The sequence below is a fragment of the Mustela nivalis genome (genome assembly GCF_964662115.1).
Source record: "Mustela nivalis genome assembly, chromosome: 19".
Classification (NCBI taxonomy): Eukaryota; Metazoa; Chordata; class Mammalia; order Carnivora; family Mustelidae; genus Mustela; species Mustela nivalis.
In genome coordinates this window covers 10,598,842-10,621,834 of record NC_139038.1, presented here as the reverse complement: position 1 = coordinate 10,621,834, position 22,993 = coordinate 10,598,842, and the positions used below count along the sequence as shown (strand labels likewise).

At 61.4% G+C, this 22,993-nt stretch overlaps 1 protein-coding gene and 1 long non-coding RNA gene across 5 annotated transcripts in view; one reads left to right on the top strand and one right to left on the bottom strand.

Annotated features, from left to right (window-relative positions):
- Positions 1-22,993, bottom strand: part of GTF2IRD1 (GTF2I repeat domain containing 1) — a 96,761-nt gene that overhangs the window by 64,820 nt on the left and 8,948 nt on the right. For 2 of the 4 annotated variants that reach the window (XM_082712618.1, XM_082712619.1), the window contains exon 1: positions 2,255-2,463. The exons of the other annotated variants lie outside the window; for them this stretch is intronic. In XM_082712618.1, the coding sequence (XP_082568744.1) occupies positions 2,255-2,347 (93 nt within the window). In that variant the 5' untranslated portion in view covers positions 2,348-2,463. Of the gene's footprint in view, positions 1-2,254; positions 2,464-22,993 lie in introns of those variants that run through there. 4 annotated transcript variants of the gene reach the window in all.
- Positions 13,775-16,850, top strand: LOC309854010. Its single transcript, XR_014306053.1, has 3 exons — positions 13,775-13,840; positions 16,066-16,195; positions 16,481-16,850. It is a non-coding gene; the product is annotated as an uncharacterized lncRNA (long non-coding RNA).

Here is a 22,993-nt window from a genome sequence, read left to right as displayed (position 1 = left end):
GCTCTCTGAGGGCAGAGACCAGCTTGCCTGTCACTGCCACACCCCTGGGTCCTGCTCAGGGCCCGCCGCGCACGACCACCCGTGAGTCACGAAACCGGCCGTCCGGAGTGAGTGTCACAGAGCATCACACACGACAAGGAAAGGCGTGTCCCAGCTACAGCTGCGGGCACCTGCAGAGGCATCAGGAGCGCGGTCGGGCCTGGCTCCCACCTCCCGTCTGGCCCGTGTCTGCTATTTGGCTGTGAGTAAATATCGATTTTAACAGCTGGTCGGTCAGCAGTCGGCCAGCGTGGGAATTGGGTTCACTCCGAAATGTTACAAAATGTATTTCTTCAACCGGGCTGCGACTTTATCATGTCTGACGTCCACGGTATTAGGGGACGCGGAGGGCATGACAGGCCCCGTCGGGGACACCCTCATGGGAGCCGCGGGCAGCCACTGGCCAGAGCCTGAGGCCTTGTGCGGTTCGAAGCCCACTGGAGGGTCCGCCGTGCGACCCGCTGCGACGTTGGCCCGCCCGGGGCGCGGGAAGGCTCCTCCCGCCTCGAGCCATTCCCAGAAAGACCTCAGCCCGCCAGCCTCCCGGTCCAAATTGAATCAGGGCAAAGCTGCAGGCACCAGACAGCCCTGGCCTCCGGGTCGCCCCAGACAGCTGGTGGCTCCTTCCTGCAGAGTCCTAATCCACTTAGGAAGGAACGAGTGACGCGGGCAGGGCCGGACGGAGGGAGGGAAGGTGGGTGCGCTCTGGGGGTCGGGAGGGAGCAGACCCTCCTGCGAATGCCCTGGGCCTCTGGGAGAGGCGCCGGCCTCATGTGGCCGGAGGCACGAGAGCACGGGGCCCGGGGAGAAAACCCCCCGATAAAGCCAACAAACGTCTCAGCATAGAGAACGGGAAGACAAAAGCAATAAACCAGGAGTCAAGGGGACAGCACTAACAGGACAGCGTCCCGGGGGCCAGCGTGGAGGGGAGGTGTGCGCAGGGGGAGGGCAGTAAGGACAGGAGCCACGGCTGGAGCCCCCATGCACCGCAGCCCAGAGGCCAGGGCTGGGCAAGGCCGGGGGCACCCAAGCCCTGCTCTGGGGCCCCCAGGGGAGGACACCAGAAGCGTCACGTCAGGGGACAGGCAGCTGGCTCCTGAAGCAGGGGACAGGTGGGGAGGGACTGCCAGCTGCCCTCGGGCTTCTAGGTGGACAGGCCTGCAAGGGTAGCGAAGCAAGAAGCACGCGACCTCTCCTCCCCGACAGATGCTTCTCCTGAGGCTGCCAGAGGGCCGCCCACCTGCTTTACCTCCCACCTCCCGGCCACTCGCCCTGCTGGCACTGACCGCCAACCGCACCGCCAGCGCTGACCGCTAACCCAAGCTCTGGCATTGACCGCCAACCCAACCGCCGGTACTGACTGCCAACCGCACCGCCAGCGCTGACCACCAACCCAACCGCCAGTACTGACCGCCAATCTGACCGCCGACACCGACCTCTCATCCAACCGCCGGCACTGATCGCCAACCCCACCGCCGCCACTGACCGCTAACCACACCGCCGGCACTGACCGCCAACCCGACCGCCAACACTGACCGCTAACCCAACCTCTGGCATTGACCGCCAACCCAACCGCCGGTACTGACCGCCAACCCAACTGCCGGCACTAACCGCCAACCTGACCGCTGACACCGACCTCTCATCCAACCGCCGGCACTGATCGCCAACCCCACCCCTGGCACTGACCGCCAACCCGACCGCCAACACTGACCGCTAACCCCACTGCCGGCACTGACCGCCAACCCGACCGCCGGCTGGCTGCGGTTCCATCCCGGCCCCTCCTCTTCCCCGTCCAGTTCTTGGCTTAACGTCACCTGGAGGCTGATGCCTCTAGGTCTCTCTCTCTCCCCCCGTCCTTGACCACCACCCCCTCCTCCTCTTCGTCTAAGAGGCCACTCGACCAGGGCAGGCCCCCCTATTTCCCGCTCAGGCCGGCTCCTCCCCGGCCAGCCACTTGGGTGCTCGGGCTGCAACCGGGGCCTCGTCCCCGGCTCCCTCCTCCCTTGCTTCGAGAACAACGTGGGGAGAACACCGGCTCGTGCGGCTCCAGAAAGCAGCCAGCCGGATCTGCCCACCGCTCGTCACCGCCAGGGCCACCTCCCCGGCCAGGCCACCATCCGTGCTCGCTCACGCCACGGCCGGGCCTCCCTGCCCTTCTCTTGTCTGCCCTGCTCTCTCCTGCCGAGAGCAGCCTCATCAGCCTCACGCCCCTTACCTGCAAGAGTCCAGACAACAGCTCCCCGAGCATAGGTGCTGTGCGAGCCGGGCCCACCGGCCTTCTCCCCTGTGCGCCGGGCTCTGGCTCCATCCCCCTCTTGTCCCTCACGGGCCACCCGGGCTCCCCTCTCTGGGCACCCTGACTGCGGTGCCCCCGTGCAGCAGGCTCTCCCAGGCCTGCCCCTCCTGCCGCCCTCCCCGCCCCCATCACCGGCTCCCCGGCACCCCACCCCTGACCGCAGGGCAGGGCCACCCGCATGCCGGCTTCCCGTCTCTTCTGCACAGAACCTGCTGCCATTCGAAAGGGACCTGTTCGTGGGCTTCTCACCCGACTTCCCCAGCAGGAATGGGAGCCCTGGGAGGCCGGGGCCGGGGCTGGGCCGCCTGCCAGGGTCACGGGACACCCGCTGCCTTGAACGCCTGCTTGGGTTTTCACGGGTGCACGACGACGAATATTCGGGGAACCCACCGGTGCGATGGGAGGCAGGAACCAGGACGGCCACAAGCTATATGCAGAGCGCCAGGTTTGGGCTTGGAAGGCTCTCAAAAAATAAAATTTTTTTTAAAAAGAGAGAGGCAGTGTGCGACACGGCAAGTGTGGCTGCTTCTGGATCACGGAGGAAGAGTCCAGGAACTGAAAGCGACGGAGGCTGCTGGGTCAGGGGTCCTGGACGGGCGCCCCTGTGTGCGGCCCAGGACCCCCGCACCAGAGCCCGCGGACACCTGTCTGGGGTGGGTCACCAGCGTGTGAGATGGGGCCAGTTGGCTCCCGGGGGAGGGCACAGGACTTCCTTCGCCACAGAGATCTCAAGGAAGGGGGGACGCCGCTCTCTTGACCTGTCTGGAGACCAGACGTGGGCCAGGGTCTGGTTTCATGAAGCACTGAAAGGCAGAGCTGGGGCGGGTGGAGACGCCGGTCCCCGGGCTGCGGGAGCCCTCCTGTGTGACGGCCCCGCCCCTCTGTACCTGGGAACAAGAAGGCAGGTACCCCTGCTGGCCGCCAACTCCCGGCCTCCTGGGTCCTGCCCCCTAGAAGCCCGGAGGGGACAAGTCGCAGCAGGATCCGGGACACTGTATCTCTAAGTTCCCAGGGTGGGCCTGACACACAGCCAGACACAGCGGGAGGATCTCTGGGCACAGGTCCAGCCCCAGCATCCTGACTCCCGTTTCTGAGCAGCTCTGCCCGCGCGGCCCATCTCCCCCGACCCGGCTGGGGACTCCTTGCCCAGACAGCGGCAGCCTCGCTGGCCGCCGAGAGTTGGAGCCAAAGATTAGCCAAGGGCTTGTGTGCCCGTCGGAGCCACCAGGGCCCCGACCCAGGGCGGACCTGTCCCCAGTGGGAAGGCACCCATGGGGGCCAGGCCCAGAAAGCCCCCTCTCCAGCGGCCCTGCGGCCAGCCCACCAGCGGACAGCACCTCAGCGGGGGTCTCGAATCCCAAACGCCGTGCACCGGGCACTCCAGGCCAGCTGGGAGGCTCAGCGGGGGGTGTCCCCATTCCTGTCCTCTCTGCCGCCCGTGGGCTGCATGCCTGGGCAGACAGGTGCTGGCCCTGGCGGGTCCTTGATCCCTACCAGTGACGTGTGGCGCAGCAGGAGACGGGAACGGAGCTGATGGGATCAGAGGTGGGAGACAGGTGTGCAAGCAAAAACGTCAGAGCTGCAGAGGAACCTCTCGGCCCAGACCGTCTCAGACTCCCCTTCCCCGCCAGCATCTTGGTCCATCATCCAAGGGTTCAACCTCCTCCTCCTCCCTTCCTTGCCCTGCTTCTACGGGCAGCTCCTTCCTCCTCTCCCAGGCTGAAGAGCGGGCCACCAACTATGGCTGTCCACCGGGGTCCCCTTGGACACTACTGTCCCATTCACAAGCACCCTGACGTCTGGGACCTCTGTCCAGGGAGCGGGCAGGATGGAGGGGGCTTCGTCCATTTCAAGGGTGAAGAAACCAAGACCCACAGGACCTTCCTGCTCAAAGGGAGTGACAAAGGCAGGATGACCTGTGGGACATCTGATACAACCAGGCCTTTCTGCTCCCACTTGGGGCAAGACTCCTCATTCTAAGGCCCGGGGCTCATGGCCGAAGGCCGGGCGTGGGGAGACCCCCGGAGGCCAGCAGAGAGACTGAGGCAAAGCTTGGACATTCGATGGCAGGAGTCCAGGAGCCAGTCCTCCACACCGTGGGCCCCGGGCCTCAGGGTGACGCGGACACCCTAAAGGGCCCAGGCCTCAAACAGCAAGTGCCAAGGAGGTGGGCTCAGGCAGCCGTCCAGGGACCTGGTTGCCCCTCTCCCTGCCAGGGGCTCAGCGGAGGGGAGTGAAGCAGGGAGCGACATGGCCGTTTCCCAAGGACCCAGGCCTGGTGAACCCCGATGTCTGGAGAATTCCCCCAACCACCCTCACTTTCCAGAGCAGGACTTCGAGCCTCGAGCACCGTAACCGTAAATGCTAGAACCAGCCTGAGGAAGAGGTGGGATCTCGGCCCGGATCACCGCGACGGAACCAGGGTCCCTCTGGGATGCCAACCGATGGGCAGGCCTGGCCTGGCCGGCAGGGAAAGGGGCGCCCACCCAGCACTCGGCTTCCTCGCCCATGGGGCCCAGGCGGGTGCAGGTAAGGAGACCCCAGGAGGCCCTGCAGGCAGTGGGCCTGTCCCCCGAGCCTGGGGCCACTGCTGGCAGGTGCCTTTCCTGGCCAGGGGCCTCCCTGAGAATCCAGGGCCCGCCCCTCCTGTTCCCTGCACGTCTACTAAAGCCTGACACGTACGTGCTTAAGGAGGGGGGCGTGTCAGGGCATCTGTGCGTGTGTCCACTGAGTGTGCAGATGGGACCGTACGTGCGTCTGAGACGGCAAGCACCGTGGCAGAAGGCATGGGATGGGTAAGGAACGGGAGAGTGTGTGCACGACCCATAAAGAATAAGAGCAGCCCCTCCCCCGCCACAATGACAGTGCGTGGCCTGGGCCACCAGGCTGGGGAGGGTCCCCTGTCCCCGTGGCTTTGGGACTGAACCATGAACCCAAGGTTGCCAGCTCTCCGAGGACCAGCATGCTAGGGAAGGGCGAGCTGGGGGCCACCCACGAGCTAGGTCTGCTCCGCCCCCTCCGTAGCAGGGGCGGGGACACCCCCCACTCCGTGCTTCCTTCCACACACTTGTTGATCCCTGAGGGCTACACTGGGTGTTCATCGGCCACCCAGCTGGGCTGCGCTGGGAGACAGCAGACCTCCACCTGGCCGTCGGCCGGGTCCCGGTCCCCAGGCCGGGAGCTCCGCAGAAGCGGAGGCCGGGGTACCTCTCCGGTCTCAGGCAGGAGGCTTCCCGGGGCTCCCTTCACCCCAATCTGTGTATCCAATCCTCCTGGGGAGCCTGTCCCGGGCCAGGCAGACTTGAAAGGACTCAGATGACCCCGCCGGGCCACAGAATGATCGGAAAGTGAAATCAGGCTAAGCGGGGAAGCGTGCCCGAGTGACAGAGCCGGACACCAGGGAAAGGGGTTCCTCGCATCTTCTGTTTCTTTAGCTCTGGGGGAGCAGGGGTCTCCAAACCAGGTTTCCCGGAGCTGACGGATATGGAGATGGGCTTTGAAGGGTGAAGAGGAGTTCTCTGGGGGGCACACATGGAAAGGTGGCTTCTGGGGGACAGCGAAGACACTTGGCTTGCGGACACACAACCTTCCCTCTGTAAGCAAAGGGAAGCGCTTGGGGGTACTCGCCCAGTGTTCACCCTGGAGTGTCAGTCCTAGAGTTAGAATGGATGCTTGGTGGCCTCTGCGGAATGAAGCAAGGGACAGAGGTGGGGGAGGGGAGTACCTGACAAGCCCTATCTCTGACCCAGAGAGGAGTGTGAGCATTAGAACGCAAACATGCTTACACGTTCACACACATGCACAGGTGTACACACAACTGTGGTCAGTGCAAGTCTTCCCGAGGCCAGACCCCGGGCACGGTCACTCGTGAGTGTGGGGGGACCCTCACGGAGACTTCTCACAGAGAAGATGCCAGCCCAAGCCCAGGCAGGACAACCTGTCGGCACACAGATGAACAGGAAACATGCCACAGTCCTGTCCAGACGACCTGCCTCCGCTGCTGGTTCCCTCCAGGGCCCCCCACAGCAGCCAGCAGGGCTCTGGACACGCCTGTCCTCTGGCTTCTGGAAGCCGGCACCTCCATGTCCATTGTAAGAGACACCCTCCCCCTTCCCAGGCTTGCTCTTGGAGTCAACCTGCCAGGCACGTGGGTGCCTCTGATCCTGACCCTCCTGGCCAGCCCGCTGCCCCCTGGCTAGACACCCACAGCTCCTTCCTCCTGCTCTGCGACTCTCCCTCTGCCAGGACGCAGAGGGATCTGGGTCCCCATGAAAGTACCAGCTCTTGTGCGCCCCCCAGACCTGCCAAGAACCAGTCTGGTACACAGAGCCGGGCCAGCAAAGGTGTTCAGTGGAGAGGGGCCGCTTATGCAGGTTTGAAGGAATCGGGAGGCAAGAAGAAAGGAGGTGGGGGAGGTGGAGGGGGTATTCTGGACAGGGAGCAGCACGAGCAAAGGCCCTGAGGCACCAGCCAGCAGTCGGGGGTCCTTGTGGAGGCTAGAAGGGGAGCTGGGGCAGATCCCTGAGCCCTGACAACAGAGACCGAGGTCAGATTCTGAGACCATCCATGCTCCATCTCACCCTCAGCCCCGGAGCCTGGGCCTCACTTCAGGGGGACCCCGCTCCAGCCCCCCTCCAAGGGGCAGGAGTTTGCAGGCCCACAAGGACACACTCCACTCAGAGCATGAATCTGCCCCCAGAATACCTCCTGGGTGCTCAGGGCTCTGGGGTCCACGGGCAAAGAAATCCCCATTCTGCGCCCCCGGGGTCCCCTTCTCGTGTGCCTCCCCTGTGGCTCTCAGTATGACAACAAATTACTGGACACGTCTCCCCACAAGTGGGGCATCCAGTTGCCCTCCTCTTGAACACGGGCCTTCATAACCCACTTCTAACCCACACATGGCGCTGGCATCGCCACCACATGACCTCCGAGGCCTGGCTCCCAAAAGGCACTGGACTCCTCCCGGCCTCTCATTCCTTCCCCGAGACACTCGGCATGGGAACTCTGAGCTGACACGTCAGCGGCCCGTCTATCCCGAAGCCGCAGTGATGGACCGGGCAGGGGGCAGGGATCTAGGGATGCCTGGGGAGCCCCAGCTCTTTCCCGGGCCAGCGGCCAGCAAGGAAGAAGTCTCTGAGACAGCCCCAACCCCAGCCATCTTCTGACTGCCTGTGCAGGAGATCCTGAGCAAGAACCATCAGGCCGAGACCAGCCAAGCCCCAAAATGAGAAATTAAAGCAGGAAATAACTGCTGTTGCATAGTTCTGAGTCTGGGGCTACTTGTTACACAGCGATCGGTGACCTATACACTCCCAGGGCAGATCGTGCAGAGCAGGTGCACCTCCAATGGGCAGCTGTTTGGGAGGGGGGCTAGAGCCTGGAAAGATGTTTGGGGTGTCCCATCCATGCACTCGAGGGTCCCCCAGCACAGACACAGCTGGGTCGGGCAGAAGAGCGGAACCCGCACGCGTCTGCCTCTTCCTAGACGGCACGTACTATACGAGCCTGTGTTTGAGAACAGCTGCTCTAATTGCCCTTAGAGACTCGTGGGAGGCCCCCAAGTGGCCCCCGGAAGACACTCCTGCCCTAACCGCTGCAGCCTGTAAACGTCACCTTATATGGGAAAGAATCCCTTTCACAGAGGCGGTGACTGAATGAATGACCATGAGACGGAGAGATTATCCTGGACTATCAAGGGGGCCCTGAATGCCATCACACGGATCCTCGTAAGGGGACAGGTTTGACACGCCGGAGGGAGAAGGTGGCGTGAAGCAGAGCACAGAGAATCTGCCGGCCTTGGGGAGCAGAGCGGCGCGGCTGCAAGCCAAAGGATGCCGGCAGCCACAGGAGCTGGAAGAGGCAAGAGGAGACGGATTCTCCCCGGCAGCCCCTGGAGGGCGGCCGGCTCTGCTGACTCCTGGATTTCGAGCTGGTGGCTCCGATCTGGGTTCCGGCCTCCAGAACCGGAGGGAGTAAGTTTCGGTGGCTTTAAAGCACCACGTTTCTGCAATTTGTTACAGAAAATGAATCCTGGACACCGTCGCGCCTCACACCCCCACTCCCGAGTCGTGGTCCACGTCCTCAATCTCCTGGACCCACATTCCTCAGCTCAGACCTCGCAAGAGCTCAGGCCTGGGTCTGCCAGGATGTTCTCCGACCCCCTCCTCATCGGAAACCCCAGAACCATCCCTGGAAATGGCTGGGTTTCTCCGGATGCCAGGGGGAACGCCTCTGATTCAAGTCTCCGTGCCCTAAGAACCAGCTGGGCTCAAGAGCGCGTTTAAAAAAAAAAAAAAATGCACTCAACCACGCAAAAGGCAAAGGCAAAAGCACACACCACCCAAACACGGCCCCCGCACCATCCGCCGCCATATGCTTGTGTTTCTGGAAAAAGAAGCTTGAGAGAACAAACAAAATTCTCCCCCGTGGGAGAATTTTCTCCTCCCCAGCAGCCCCTCCCCCCACTGGATACTTTCTCTTCTCTCCCGGGGGCTCCCCAGTGGGGATAGAGACACCCGGGGCCCTGAATTCCTGCCCCGTCCCACTGTTCACCATCACGGCGGCAGGCAGAGAAGACACCGGCCCGAAGCCCTGAGTTCCACTTCTGTCTGCCTGGGAAGGATCCAGGCAGGGTAGCTGGGCAGGGGGGTCCTTACACTAGCCGCAGTCTGAGTGCCATCCCCAGCCCTGGTCCCTTCTCCCTGCTAACAGAGCCCTCTCTGTGTCCCGGCATCTCACGGCAGGTGCCTGGGGCAGCGGATCTTGGTGATTCTCTACTGCTTAGATCCAGGCAATCCTGGTCCCTTATCTGGGGCTGCTTTCAAGAGAACCATATGACCCAATCCTGGCTACTCCCACTTGAGGGGCTCCTAGGGAAGTTCTCCTTGGTCTTCAAATGTCACTGAAACCAGGGATGTCCCTCTTCTTCTGCATGGGGCTCCCGCAACCATAGCAGCCACGTGGGGACCACAAGGGGAACCCACCCAGGAGGTGACGTGGAGGACACCCCGTGGAGGAACCTGGCCCTTCGTGGCTTGGAATCTGGGCTTCCAAGCCCACCTCTGGGCTTCGGGTCAGATAGTCAATGTCCACATTGCTTAAGCCGCCTTTTTTACTTCTTTTTCTTTTAAGATTGTGAGTAATCTCTGAACCCAACGTGGGGCTCGAACTCACAACCCGAGATCAAGAGCCGTTTGTTCCACCGACGGAGCCAGGCCCACTTAAGCGACATTTAACGGAGGTTTCTTTTCCCGGTGGCTGTCCACACAGATGGAAACTCACCACATCGGACACTGCACTTTTTTAAAGGTTAAAAACGAAGCATCCCAGGAAGTCAGCATTTACTGGTTATAAAGTCACCTATTTTGCTTTTGTGGCCTGGTCTATTTTATAACAGACCAGGATTCCCTTTCCAGGGACGCCTGCGTGGTTCCATTAAGCGTCTGCCTTTGGCTCAGGTCATGATCTCAGGGTCCTGGGATGGAGCCCCGCATCGGGCTCTCTGCTTAGCGGGGAGTTGGCTTCTCCCTCTCTCTCTGTCTGCACTCCCCCTGCTTGTGCTCTCTCCCTGACAAATAAGTGATAACTTAAAAAAAAAAAAAAAAAAAAAAGGATTCCCTTTCCAGTTGATGGGTAGAGAGCGCAGGTCCTGTTTGGTTCCCACGGCAAGATCTAGGCATCTGTAGCAGACCCCCATGTGACCCTCTTCTCCCCTGCCCATGGAGCAAGTGCCCGCTGTTCCTTTAGGCCGAAGGGACCAAAGTCACCACCAAGGACAAAGCTCCAGAGGACAGGTGTCGGTCCCTCTGAAGGGCTCAGCAGGTGCCCAGAGCGGGGCCACCCACATCCAGATATCTTGTTATTTAATTTCCCTGAACCCTGCTCTTGTCATCTGTAAAATGGGGCAACAGTACAGACCTACCACAATGCAGTAGGGGGGAGTGAATAACATTAGTTGAAACAGACTGTTCAAGGCCAGAAGTCTCAGCTGGCGGCCGAATGAACAGACTCCGGCCCTAGGTAAGGACTAGAAGAGGTGACCTATTGGAAGCGTTCCCAGCAGGAGATCTTTTTTTTCTTTTTTAATAAGTTTTCTTTTTTTTTTTTTTTTTAAAGATTATTTATTTATTTATTTATTTGACAGAGAGAGAGAGATCACAAGTAGGCAGAGGCAGGCAGAGAGAGAGAGAGGGAAGCAGGCTCCCCGTGGAGCAGAGAGCCCGATGCGGGGCTCGATCCCAGGACCCTGGAATCATGACCTGAGCTGAAGGCAGAGGCTTTAACCCACTGAGCCACTCAGGTGCCCCCCCCCTCAGCTGGAGATCTTATAGCAGTGTCGGTGGTAATAAAATAATAGTCTCAAAGAGAGAGTTCTATATCCACCTTCACGGCAGCGTCGTTTGCAATAGCCAGAAGGTGGGAGTTCACCCAGCGTCCGCTGATGGAGGAACGGATACAGAAGATGTGGCCTTGGGATGCCTGGGTGGCTCAGGGGGTAAAGCCTCCGCCTTTGGCTCAGGTCATGATCTCAGGGTCCTGGGATCAAGCCCCGCATTGGGCTCTCTGCTCGGCACAGAGCCTGCTTCCTCCTCTCTCTGCCTGCCTCTCTGCCTACTTGTGATGTCTGTCTGCCAAATAAATAGATAAAATCTTAAAAAAAAAAAAAGAAGATGTGGTCTAGACATACAACAGAATATTATTCAGAATACTTGTTTTATTTATTTATTCCAGGGAGGGTGAGGAGCAGAGAGAGGAACAAGCAGATACCACGCTGAGTGCGGAACCCAACACGGGGCTCGATCCCACGGCCCTGAGATCAGGACCTGAGCCGAAATCAAGAGTCAGATGCTCAACCGACGGAACACCTGAGACGCCCCCCGAGAACAGTATCCCTTTTAAGCAGGAAGAGAATTCTGGAATATTCTACAACATGGGTGAACCTTAAGGACACCATGCTGAGTAAGATGAGCCGACGGCAAAAAGGCAGCTAGGGTGTATTTCCACTTACGGGAGGTCCCTAGAGCAGCCGTACGCACACAGACAGGAAGGAGCATGGTGGGAGCCGGGGGCTCAGGGGTTGGGCAAGGAGGACTTTGCGTTTTCTGGGGAGAGAGTTTCAGTGCAGGCAGTGAGAAAGTTCTGGAAATGGGTTGCATTGCAACGTCAATGTATCTAATGCTACCGGGCACGTAAGGGCTGTTGTGATGGTCAGTCCGATGGGATGGGTGTTTTACCCCAACTAAGTAATAACAGCCACTGACGGAGTGTTATCCTGGGACCCCCCAACACTAGGTCTGGTGATGTGCATGGCCTCCCCAAGACTGGAGCCCGCAACAGGCTCTGAAGTCCCACACTAGCCCCAGGCTCACTGGCGTCACAGGACAGGAGTCACAGGGATACGGGCTTTGGTTCGACCCAAGGAAACACTTCCCAGCGGGGAGGGCTGTCCCCGGTGAGGGCAGAACAGACGGCCATGTGGGCACTGAGCTGCCCGTCCCTGGAGGTCTGCAAGGGGAAACTGCCCATTTATCAAAACCTTTTTTTTTTTTTTTTAAGATTTTTTTTTTTTTAAAGATTTATTTATTTATTTATTTGACAGAGAGAAATCACAAGTAGATGGAAAGGCAGGCAGAGAGAGAGGAGGAAGCAGGCTCCCCGCTGAGCAGAGAGCCCGATGCGGGACTCGATCCCAGGACTCCGAGATCATGACCTGAGCCGAAGGCAGCGGCTTAACCCACTGAGCCACCCAGGCGCCCCTTTTTTTAAGATTTTATTTATTTATCGGGGGGCGGGGGAGAGCGAGCACAGGCAGACAGAATGGCAGGCAGAGGCAGAGGGAGAAGCAGGCTCCCCGCTGAGCAAGGAGCCCGATGTGGGACTCGATCCCAAGACGCTGGGATCATGACCTGAGCCGAAGGCAGCTGCTCAACCAACTGAGCCACCCAGGCGTCCCAAGACCTTTTGAAGAAGGAGTGTGCACGTTTCTTGAAGCAGAGACTTCCACAAGTCACCTGGCAGGGAGTCATGGGGGCGGAGGTCAAGGACAGCTCACCTTTGCTTTGGGTAGAAACTGAGGCCAGACAGACGGAGGACACAGCAAGAGGAAGCCCCAACCACTTCAGATAATAAGCTCTGGCTGCTTCTAAAGACACAAAGTCAGGGTGTGCAGAGCTGGACGGGCCGCTTGCCCAACCACTTCCCTGTGCATGTGGGGAAACTGAGGCCCAGAGAGGCCGGCCCGCGCCCCAGATCTCCAGACACCCGGTGCACGTTCATGCCATAATGCGACACAATGCCACCCCCCACAACTGTGCGTAACTGCTATGCCACTGTAAATTCTCTCCGATTCACTAGCACAGGTCTTCCAGAAACAAATTTGAGTTCTTTGTACCTGGGCAACCGTTGCAACGGCAGGCATCCTGGTTTTAGCACCGTGCCCACATGCACTTGGCTTCCTGGGCCTTCTCCCCGGCCCCTGGTCCATTGAAAAAGACATCAGACACGAACACACCACAATACACAGAGCAACGCGGCCGAGTCTCTCCAGCGTGATGAAAGCACCCAGAGGCCCAAGGTCACACCATGGGATTCCATTGATGTGCGGCTCAAACACATCTGAACTCCGACGTTCGAAGTCAGGATGCTGGTCCTCCGGCTGCAAGGGCGTGCATGGGGCTTCTGGGGGCTGCGAACGTTCTGTTCTCCATCTGGGTTGCAACTTGGGTAATTCGCTTTCTGAAAACTTACCGAGCTGCTGACTTACAATGACTAGCTTTCCCTCCCCCGCCCACCTCAATAAAAAAGTTTTAAAAAGACGTCAGATGCCGGATCCCCGGGGCAGGCAGCAGACACCAGCAGAGCTGGCCGCGACAGACCTCCGGAGGGGGAACCGGGGTCCCACCCTGGGACCAGCCCTTTCAGTCCCATCACTTTATAAACCTGAGAAAATTCTCCGCAACACGGTGATTTATGGGCAAAGGCATCTCGCCAAAGTGTGTCCCACATCCACAAGAACACACAGCGCCCAACACACCAAAGGGAAGCAGGAGACCGTCCAAGAGCTCCCCAGGGGCTGGAAGCCACGGACCTGATGTGGGAGTCACGACCAGCCCTCGGGCCACATGGACAAAGCCAGCAACGGACTCCGCCCAGGTCCTTCACCTCGCTGGGGGTGGGGGGTGGGGGGTGACCTCCATGAGTGACCCACCTTCCCGCTGCTTTTTGGTCCTTTGCCCATTCTCTGGGCTAAGGACCGTTAGCACTTTTGCAAATGGGAAAGAAAGAACAGAAAACTCCCTCCTTAACGGCCTCCCCGCCCCCGGGGCAGGAAAGCAGGCCCAGGGGCTGGGCAAAGGGCAGGCCCAGGGAAGCACATGCCTCCTGCCGCTTTCCTGGAAAACGAGGGAGACCTCCCGCCTTCTCTGCGGAGGGGGAGCTGGGGGAAGGGGCAGCTCGGTGGCTGGGGCCGTGGGAAGCCACCTTCTCTCGGTCCAAGGGTTCCAGAAGGTACCGCTTCATGTCTCCGGGGTAGAGAGCGGTTCGGGGAAGCGGATGCCTCCCGGATGGGGCTCCCCAGGGCCAGGCTGGGGCCAGGCCTGCGTTCTGGGCACAAGACAAGGGGAGCCCCTGTGCGTCAGCCATGTGTCTGCGCCCCTGCAGAAGACGGGGTGCGGCGGGGGGGGGACGACGGGGTGGCCGGTGGCCCTGTGCCTGCCTCGCCAGGAGGGGAGCCCGGGCTCCAGCGGACAGACGGCTCTCTGGGGTCGGGTTTCTGCCCCGTTATTTAAAGCCCGGCTCCTGGCTCCTGGCTCCCGGCGGGCGGGCAGGGGCAGCCGCCGCCTGCGTGACTAGGATGAGAAATCGAGATCCTGACTGGGGCCGCGCCTATGGCAACTGCAGTGGTGGCCTTGGAGACTAATCTCCAGGCTGCCAGGCCGCAGGGGCCTCCCCGGGTGGGGCCCCAGCTCCCTGCAGAGGCCCTTGGCTGGGAAGGAGGGGACCAAGCCTGTCCCAGCAGAGGACGGGGTGTCTGACCTTGCAGGCCCACAGCCCCGGCCACAAGCCCCCTCGTGGCCACACACATGGGATGTGGCCACCACACACTTCGTTGGACACCCCACGACACCCATGGCAGGCGCTCCTGCCCCTGAGAGTCCCAGGTGGGGGGAGGAGGGGGCTTGGACAATAACAATAAAATAGGCTATTAAGAAAAAAAGATTAAAACACTGTGATACATCTTAATTGAAATGGCGGTTGGGGGATGTCGACACAGGTAGAAACTCGTCACGCTACACACTTGCGATGTCCACGTTTTACGTTAAGTTACGCGTCAGTTAAAGGAAAAAATAAGGAACTTGCAAGAAGCCCAGGCTAGCACGTGAGGAAGTCAGGGGAGGCTCCTTGGAAGAGGTGACACCTGAGCCGAGCAGAACGTCACGCCACAGGGGAGCGGGGCCCAGGGAGGATGACCACGCTGCCCGCCCCGCACCCTGGCACCCCCGCCCAGCCAAGAGATGCTGAGCAAACACGGCGAGACCCGTCTGAAGGCTGCCAAATTACCGGCTGCCCGGGAAGCCCAAGCAGCAGCCCAGCCACCCACGTTGTGTCTCGGCTAGGCCAGACCGGGGGTGGGGGGCTGGGGGGGGGGGGCTGGCCCCATGTGGCTGGAAGGGCCGGGAAGGAGCAGGAAGTGGTGGGCAGAGAGCCGGCCTCTGCCATGGACGCCAGGTCAGGGACTTCAAAAGGTTGTCACCGAGGGGGCGGGAATCACTGCGGAGTTTGGAGCAAGGGCAAGATGTGGTCAGTTTTTTTTTGGGGGGGGGGGGTCCCGGCAGGACTGGGCAGACAGGGCTCCACACCCGGGGAGCGGGTAGTTCTGAAGCTTCTGCAGTGGTCCGGGCCAGAGATGGGCAGGTCTGAGGCCGAGGGCAGCAGGAGGACGGAGGAGAGCGGGTCTGCGACCCAGGAAAGGGCAGAGGTTTGTGTCAGCGTGGACAGGGGAGCTCCCAGGAGGGGCCACCTGGAATGACGTTTCTGGTTCTGATGATGGGGTGGGTGACGGTGCCCCTGGCTCAGCAGGGGACAAAAAGGCGGGGGGGGGGGGGCAAGAGGCAGTGTCTCGGTCAGGAGGGCCACCTGTAACCTGATCGGGGCTGGGGGCGAGGTGGGGGGCTCCGGGCTCAAGGCTTGAAATCTGAGAGATGCAGGAGCAGCAGAGGCCCCAAAACAACGCAGCGCAGCGGAGAAGTCAGAGGGCAAGCGAGGACATGGGAAGGTCAAAGATCTGGGCCTCTCCGCCCAGGCCCTCTGGTGGTCTAGGACGATGGAGGGTCCCCGCCCCACGGTGGCTTCCTTCCCCTGGACAGGGAGGTGTGCACAGGACAGGAGCGGGAAACCACAAGCCAGCCAAGGGAGGGGTGGTCTCACCCGCAGGACATGCCCACACGGGCTGGGCTCCAGGACCACAGCACCCGCCACACATCCTTGCTCGGGGGACGAACAAGGAGCTCAGAGGAGGTCAGCGTGGGGACCGCAAAATGAAGCCGCGCCGAACCAGACCATCCTGGGCCTCCACGGCCCTCCCCGGACACTTCCAGCCCCGCTCCGTGGGGTCCCCCTGCCGCCCCGTCTGCCCCAGGCTGACCAGCGGCTTGTGTCGTCAAGGGAGGCCGACGCGTCATGCCTCAGTTTCCTTGTGAGCGAACCTGTGCCACCAACCCTGCTGCCCTCAGCATTTCGAGGACGGCGCGCTGAAGCGAGAGGAGCGTCTGGCACGGAGCCCGGAGACCACAGGCGCTCATTAAAGGCGCGGCGGCGGCGCTGCTGTCCGGCCCTGACATCACTGGGTCCCGTGCACTCTGGGTGAGCTCAGGCAGCACAGGGGTGCGTCTGTTCCCGGGCGTGAGAGGGCCCGGGGGTGGGGAACGCAGGCCCGGCAGCCGGCTGGGAAATCAGGGGACCCCGGCACCTCTCCCCCCCCCCAACCCTGGCCCTGCTGCATTTGGGCTGACCCTTGGCCGTGCACACAGTGAAAGTGTGTTTGGGTTCTTAAGCACCCCGAGCGCTTGGGGGCTGGGTGTCAGGAGACGGTGGGAAGGAGCCAGCACTGGGGTGGTGCCAGCCCCTGGGGCGATCGCGTCTCCCCAGAGCCCCCTTTGCCAGACGTAAACAGGCCTTCTGAGAAGGATGAGCAATGTGGATGCGGAGCATCAGGCCCTTTCTTGTCGGGAAAAGGCCGGACGGGAAAAAGCTCATCACGGTGGGTGATCTAATCCCAGGGCTCTGGCTCCCAGGTTCCCACCCCAGCCAGCTAGCTCCCTCCCCCCTCCTGCGGCTGGCCAGCCCCTCAGCCCAGGCGGCGGGGGGGTGCGGGTTCCCAGGGGTCCCAGGGAAGGCTGGCAGGGGGGCAGCTTCTAACTCCAGACACCACCCCAAAACAGGGCTCAACTGGCCCTTGGGCAATTTCTCCGAGGACCTTCTTATCCTCCACCGCAGGTGAAGGGACCACCCCGCCCCCTCCCCGGGCATCTGGCCCCCACACCTGGGCAGCCCACGGCAGTCATCCCAGCCGCCCTGCCCCCACCTCCAATGCTCCCAGCCCCCATGCCCTCCGACCCCACACCTCTTGCTGCTGGTTCCTTTAAATCCCAGCACCAGAGCCTGCAGGACCCCTTCCCCCCACGCTCCCCATTCCAGGAGCTCCCCTGCCGGTGCCAGTCCAGGGCCCATGCGTCCCCGGGGGCGAGGGCGGCACACCCATCTCTCGGCCGCGAGGGCACCCGCTCATCACAGGGGCTCACCGGGCACCTGTATGCCCCAGGCCCGATCCCGGCCCTGGAGTTCCCAGGGGCTGGAAGTTGTAAGTGGTGAGGGCCTTGGAGCGAGGAGGCTGTCCCCGTTTGGAGGTATTTGTCAGATGTACCTGCTGCCTGGACGCCCTCCAGGCCCGCGGGCGGGTGTGCGCATGCGTCAGAGCTCCTGCCCACCTGCGCCCCGCCCCTCCCCTTCCACAAATACTTCAGCATCCACGCAGGCCCCCCCGGGACTGTCCCAGGGCATCCTACTTAAGTCCCTGCAGCCACCTGCTGGGTCGGGGGCTGGCTCCCGTTCATGACCTGGTCCCTGGGCGATGACACGCTTTACGTTGTGGCTGGAGGGTCTCGGACACAGACAAGGACACGCAAGGGCACCCCCGGCTTCCATCACAGCTTTGACACTCCATCGCATCGGTGGCCCTAGGACCCCCAGGAGAGAGGCAGGACGGGGGCAGGGACCATCCCTCCTGCGCTGGACGTTGGAGGTGCGGTGACCTTCCCGTGATTATACAAGAACCCCAGTGGGGGAGCAGGCGCCGTGGCCATGTTCACGCCGTCTCCCTGGCCTGCGACCTCAAAGCCTACGTGCTCATGTGTCAACACTCACGACGGCCCTGCTCTGTGCTCACCACTCCCTCACGCGGGCGAGGAGAGCCTGACCACCTCGATCTGAGCCACGGCGGCAAGCCAGGCCCGCCTGGAGCTCTGGCCAGGTGGTGGGATTCTGCAGAGCCCTCCCGGGGACGGGAAAATCTGGAGGAGTCCAGCCCAGGCCGCGCCATCTCCTCCCTAGGACCCGGAGACCCAGGACACAGCAGCCCCTCACCAAAGCCCAAGGGTGCAGGCCAGTCCTTGTGAGATGTGGGTCCGGTCAAGGCTCTGCCGACCCAGGGGCTGCGTGATGCTGGGCAACCTGCCTCCCCTCCCTGGGCCTCAGTCTCTGCCTCCAACAAGGACAGACATCCACAGCTCCCTGCGGCTTCCTCCCTCACAGAGCAGCAGTAGGAGGTGAAAGCAAGGCCCAGCAGAGACTTTCTATCCAAGTCCTACCTTGGCCTCAGGCGGAGCTGAGGCGCCACGGCACGTTAGGCTCTCATCACCACTGGCAGCCACACGCCTGGCCAGGGCTGCGCTGTGGGCATCCTTTCAGGCCTCCGCAGCAAACCTAGAGCCCAGTGGCTTTCTTGCCGTTTGACAGGTGAGGATGGGGATGCTCAGAGAGGCTGAGTAACTTGCCCAAGGTCACACAGCCAGTAGAGTCAAAGCCAAGTCTACCAGAGAAGCAAGACAACACCCGCAAAGCAGCACCCCCAGACCCCCCTCGCTGCCCCACAACAGCACGCAGATACTCTCAGAAGGCCTACTTAACACAAACGCCTTTTCTGCCTCCCCCAGAGGGTGAGGAGCTTCAGGAAAGGGGCCAGGCTTCCTGTCTGGGGGTAGAGGCCTTCCGGGAGGCCCTGGGAGTCCCAAACCAGAAGGGACCCCAAAGTATGGAGACCTCATTTTCCGAGCCACAAACAGGGCTGAGGCCCCAGGAAAGGGTCCTGTGCTGCCAAGATCATGGCCCAAGACGGTGGGGGTAGTTACAGACCAAGGAGGGCAGGATTCCAGGAACTGCCTGCCCGCAACACAGACCCCAGACCCTCAGGTCACCCGCCACCCATCTACGGCAGCACAGAGCCCCCACGCGTGGGAGCAGGGGGTCCCTGGTTTCCTGCCCCGAAAGGACCCCCATCGAAGCCTGGGATCAGAGAGCGGGTCCTCTTCCAAAGCTGTGGCCCCTGCAGAGGTGCAGCTGGGTGGGGAGGGGTCTGGGGCCTTACTCCCGGCATCCTCTGGGTGGGGAGGGGTCTGGGGCCTTACTCCTGGCATCCTCTGGGTGGGGAGGGGTCTGGGGCCTTACTCCCGGCATCCTCTGGGTGGGGAGGGGTCTGGGGCCTTACTCCCGGCATCCTCTGGGTGGGGAGGGGTCTGGGGCCTTACTCCCGGCATCCTCTGGGTGGGGAGGGGTCTGGGGCCTTACTCCCGGCATCCTCTGGGTGGGGAGGGGTCTCGGGCCTTACTCCTGGCATCCACATGTCCCTCTCCAAGGCAGCCGCTGGCTTTCCAAGGCCTGCAGCGTGAGAACCCACCTCGTGGGGCGGACACAGCTCTGAGCTGGCTCTCTGAGGCGGCTGACACGAACCTGGCTGGGAGCCAGCTCCAGCTCCGTGCAGCAGGCAGGCCGACCTGCCTGTCCCCTCCCCCGGGCCCACCCTCCCAATAGCCTCCAGACCTCTCAGCCCTGCGTCGAGGGGGGGGACACAGCCCACCCAGCAGTGACTCTACATCAACACCAGGAGAAACCCGGGGCCCGCCTCTCTGAGACCAGACCCACCCCTCGGAGGAGGGCCACCACCCACGACACCCCACCTGCTCCCGGTCAGGTCTCCTGGGCTCTCTCCACTGTCAGCCTCACCCTGTCAGCCCCTGGGACCAGGGCTGCTGGATTTACCATGACCCACAATGGGGCTTCGGGGTTACCCCGATGCCACGGGTTTCCAGGGCAGAAGCCAGCGCCCCTGTCTGTTGCCTGTCCCTGGGGGCCACCGGCCAGTCCTACGCGTCACGTTCCACCTCCAGCCACCCTGCGCGACACTCCCTTCTCTCCTCATCTGGGGTGTCTTAGAGGCCCTGACCCACCCCCCAAGCCCTGCCTTCAGCCACGCGCTGCCCCAAAGCCTCCCGCCAGCCGTCTGGCCTCGACGTGCCCGCCCAGTCTCCAGAAACCGGCAGACAAGGGAGGCTCCAGGCGCACGCCCCAGGAGGGCAAGGAGTCCCAGCCCAGGAGTCATGAGATGTGGTTTTGGATCCTGACTCTCGTCATCCTGGAATCGGCCCAATGCCTTCCCAGCCCTGGCCTCCGCTCCGCCACCCGAAAAGGAAAGGTCGTTCACCTATTCTGAGGTCCCTTCCAGTTCTGATGGTTCGTGGATCTAAGGCACAGGGCACGGCAGAGGCCATCCAGGGGGCTCGCGAGCAGCAGAGGTAGAAGGGGGCCCGAGGACGGCGGCGGGAGGGGGCGCTGACATGCGTTCCAGGAGCCAATCTGAAAGCCCCAGACCCAACAGTCCCGTGTCTACGGAGGACCGGCACCCGCTAACGTAGATGGACGGGCTCACCCTGAACGGCGGTTAACGGGGAAAGGCCAGAGCAGGTTCAGGCTGGCTTTCTGAAACTGAGGGGCAACATGCACCCGCGGAAATTCACACTCTGGCAGAGCTGGGGGAGTTTTTAAGGATGCGACCTCTTGTAACGGCCACCACAATCAAGACACAGGGCAGCCCCATCAGCGCCCCAAGTTCCTCCACGCCCCCCGTCAACCCCCCCTCCCCCATGCAACTCCGGGTCCCTTAGTTTTGCATCTTCCCAGCTGTCACGCAAACACCACGGGGCCTGGCTTTCTGGGTCTGCCACCTGCCAGCACCCGTGCTGTGTGTCGCTTTTTAACGCTGACTCGTACCCCACAGGCTGACGTCGGGGTTTGCTTAGCCACACACATCCCCCCACCGGCCGGACACTGAGATTGTCCCCCACGTGAGGCAATGATGAAGAAAGGCGCTTCCGATACATTTCTCTTCTTCAGGTTCTTATGTAAACCTTAGTTTTCGTTTCCCTTGGGTAAATCCCAAGGACCAGAACTGCCGGGTCCCGTGGCGAGTCGTATGTTTTAACTTCACCAATAGGTGCCCCCAAATCCACAGAGACACGAGCAGCGGTTGCTAAGGGGCTGGGAGTGTGGGGGAGAGTGGGGAGGAACTGCTAATGGGTTGGGGGTTTCTTTCGGGGGTGATAAAAGTTCTTCTGGAATGAGACAGCGGTGACGGTCGTACAACTTGTGACTGCACGAAAAGCCACTGGGCAGAATACTTTAAGACGGTGAATTTCACGATGTGATTATATGTCCACGCAAATAATAAATAGACTGTTTTCCAAAAATGGCCATGCTACCTTACTCCCACCAGCCGTGTCTGGGGTCTAGTCCAGGCCAGACGTTCCATAGCTGGATGGACGGAGGGGAGGAGCAAAGGCCCTGAGGCAGATTCGAGTGAGCCCTGGGCTACAGGCCTCCTGGGCTAAGCAGAAAGGAGGTCTCTGGGGTGAGGGCACCCACTGCCCTCCACAAAGTGGGATCCCCACAAGCCCCCAGATGGGCTGTGGTAACTCTGGGCCGCGTAAGAGCCAAGTGCTCATGATCTAAGTCCCCGCCCTGATTCTTGGGGGCAGAGGGTGCTCCATACCCCTCTTCATGTTCCTGGAGAAATGCAGATGTCCACATCGGTCTGGGCCATGAGGGACAAAGAGGAGCAACGCCTGCCCACCGGCATTCCCAATCCCCTTCCTCCCCAATAGGCACGTCTCTATCTTCCCAGTTCCCTTGTAGTTAGGCGGCACCGCAGGACCAGAGTCTGACCTGTGCAAAACTGGAGACGCTCCCGAGGAGAGCATGCGTGAAGGCAAAGCTTTGAGAGATGCACTCTGCCCTCACTCCTTCTCTCCATCTGGACCATGGGTGTGACCGCTGGAAGGGATGCAGCCATTCTGTGATAAAGAGGCAGAGGAACCGGAACCCGCATTCACTGCCAGTGGGAATGAAAAACGGTGCAGCCACGTTGGAAAGCAGCCACGCAGTTCCTCGGTATGTTGAACACGACACTGCCATCATAACCCAGCGAGCCCACTCACAGGCGTTTAGCCAGGGGAACAGAGAGGACAGTTCACACAAAAGCTCGTACACAACCGCTGGCAGCGGCGCTGTTCACAACAGCCAGAAAGGGAAACAGCCCCGATGTCCCTCAACCCATGAATGGAGAAGCAAGAGGTGGTCCAGTCTCACAAGGGAATATTATTCAGCCATAAAAAAGGAACAGACCTCTGACACCGGCCACAGCACGGATGAACCTCAAAAACGCGACGCGGAGGGAAAGGAGCCGGGCACGGAAGCCACGTGTCATGGTATTCCATGGACGTGAAACACCCAGAAGAGGCAAGTCTGCAGGGACAGAACGTGAGTCGGTGGTTGCCAGGGGTTGGGGGGGGGGCGAGGGGAGCGGAGGGCCGACTCCTCCGCGGGTCGGGATTTCTTTCCCGGGTGATGAAATGCCCTGAAATGCGCGGTGGAGAGCGTACGACTTGGAAAGTGCACTTCAGCGCATGCTTCCTAGAAAATAATTTTTAAAGGCGCTTTGACAATCCGACAAGCTAGTCGGATCAAAGCTGGTCGGGTGAGGTTTTGGATCCCCTGGAGCCAAGCGTGCCCCTAACCAGCAGCCTCGTTCCCCAGTGCCACCCGCCGGGACTCGAGGGGCTTTGCACACGGGCAGCACCGGTGCCAGGCTGGGGGTCGGGACTCAGCGAAACGCCAGGTTATTCCAGCCGGTCACCCCCGGCGGCCCCTGGAATGCCACACCCACGTGCACAGGCACATACACACCCACGTGCACGCACACAAGCGTGTGTGTCTAAATAGCCCAGGGGATTAACTGTCCTGACGCTGCACACTTGTGCTCCCTCCACACACGCACACGCACACACCAGCTGCCCTTTGCAGAAGGGACCCTCCCCCCGCAAGACTGGGCTGCACCCGGGCCCCGGGAGACACAGTGTCGTCCCCCCCCCCCGCCGCCAGGGAGGTGGACGGAAAAGGCATCAAGGCACGGACCCAACGGAGGGTGACAGGAAAGTCCAAGGACGGCCGGAACACAGGGCCATGCTGGGGGACGTTCGGGGACTGCAGGAACCCAGAGGAGGGGCGCCTGGCACAGCCCTGGAAGGGAGCACAGGGAAGGCTCCCCGAGAAAAG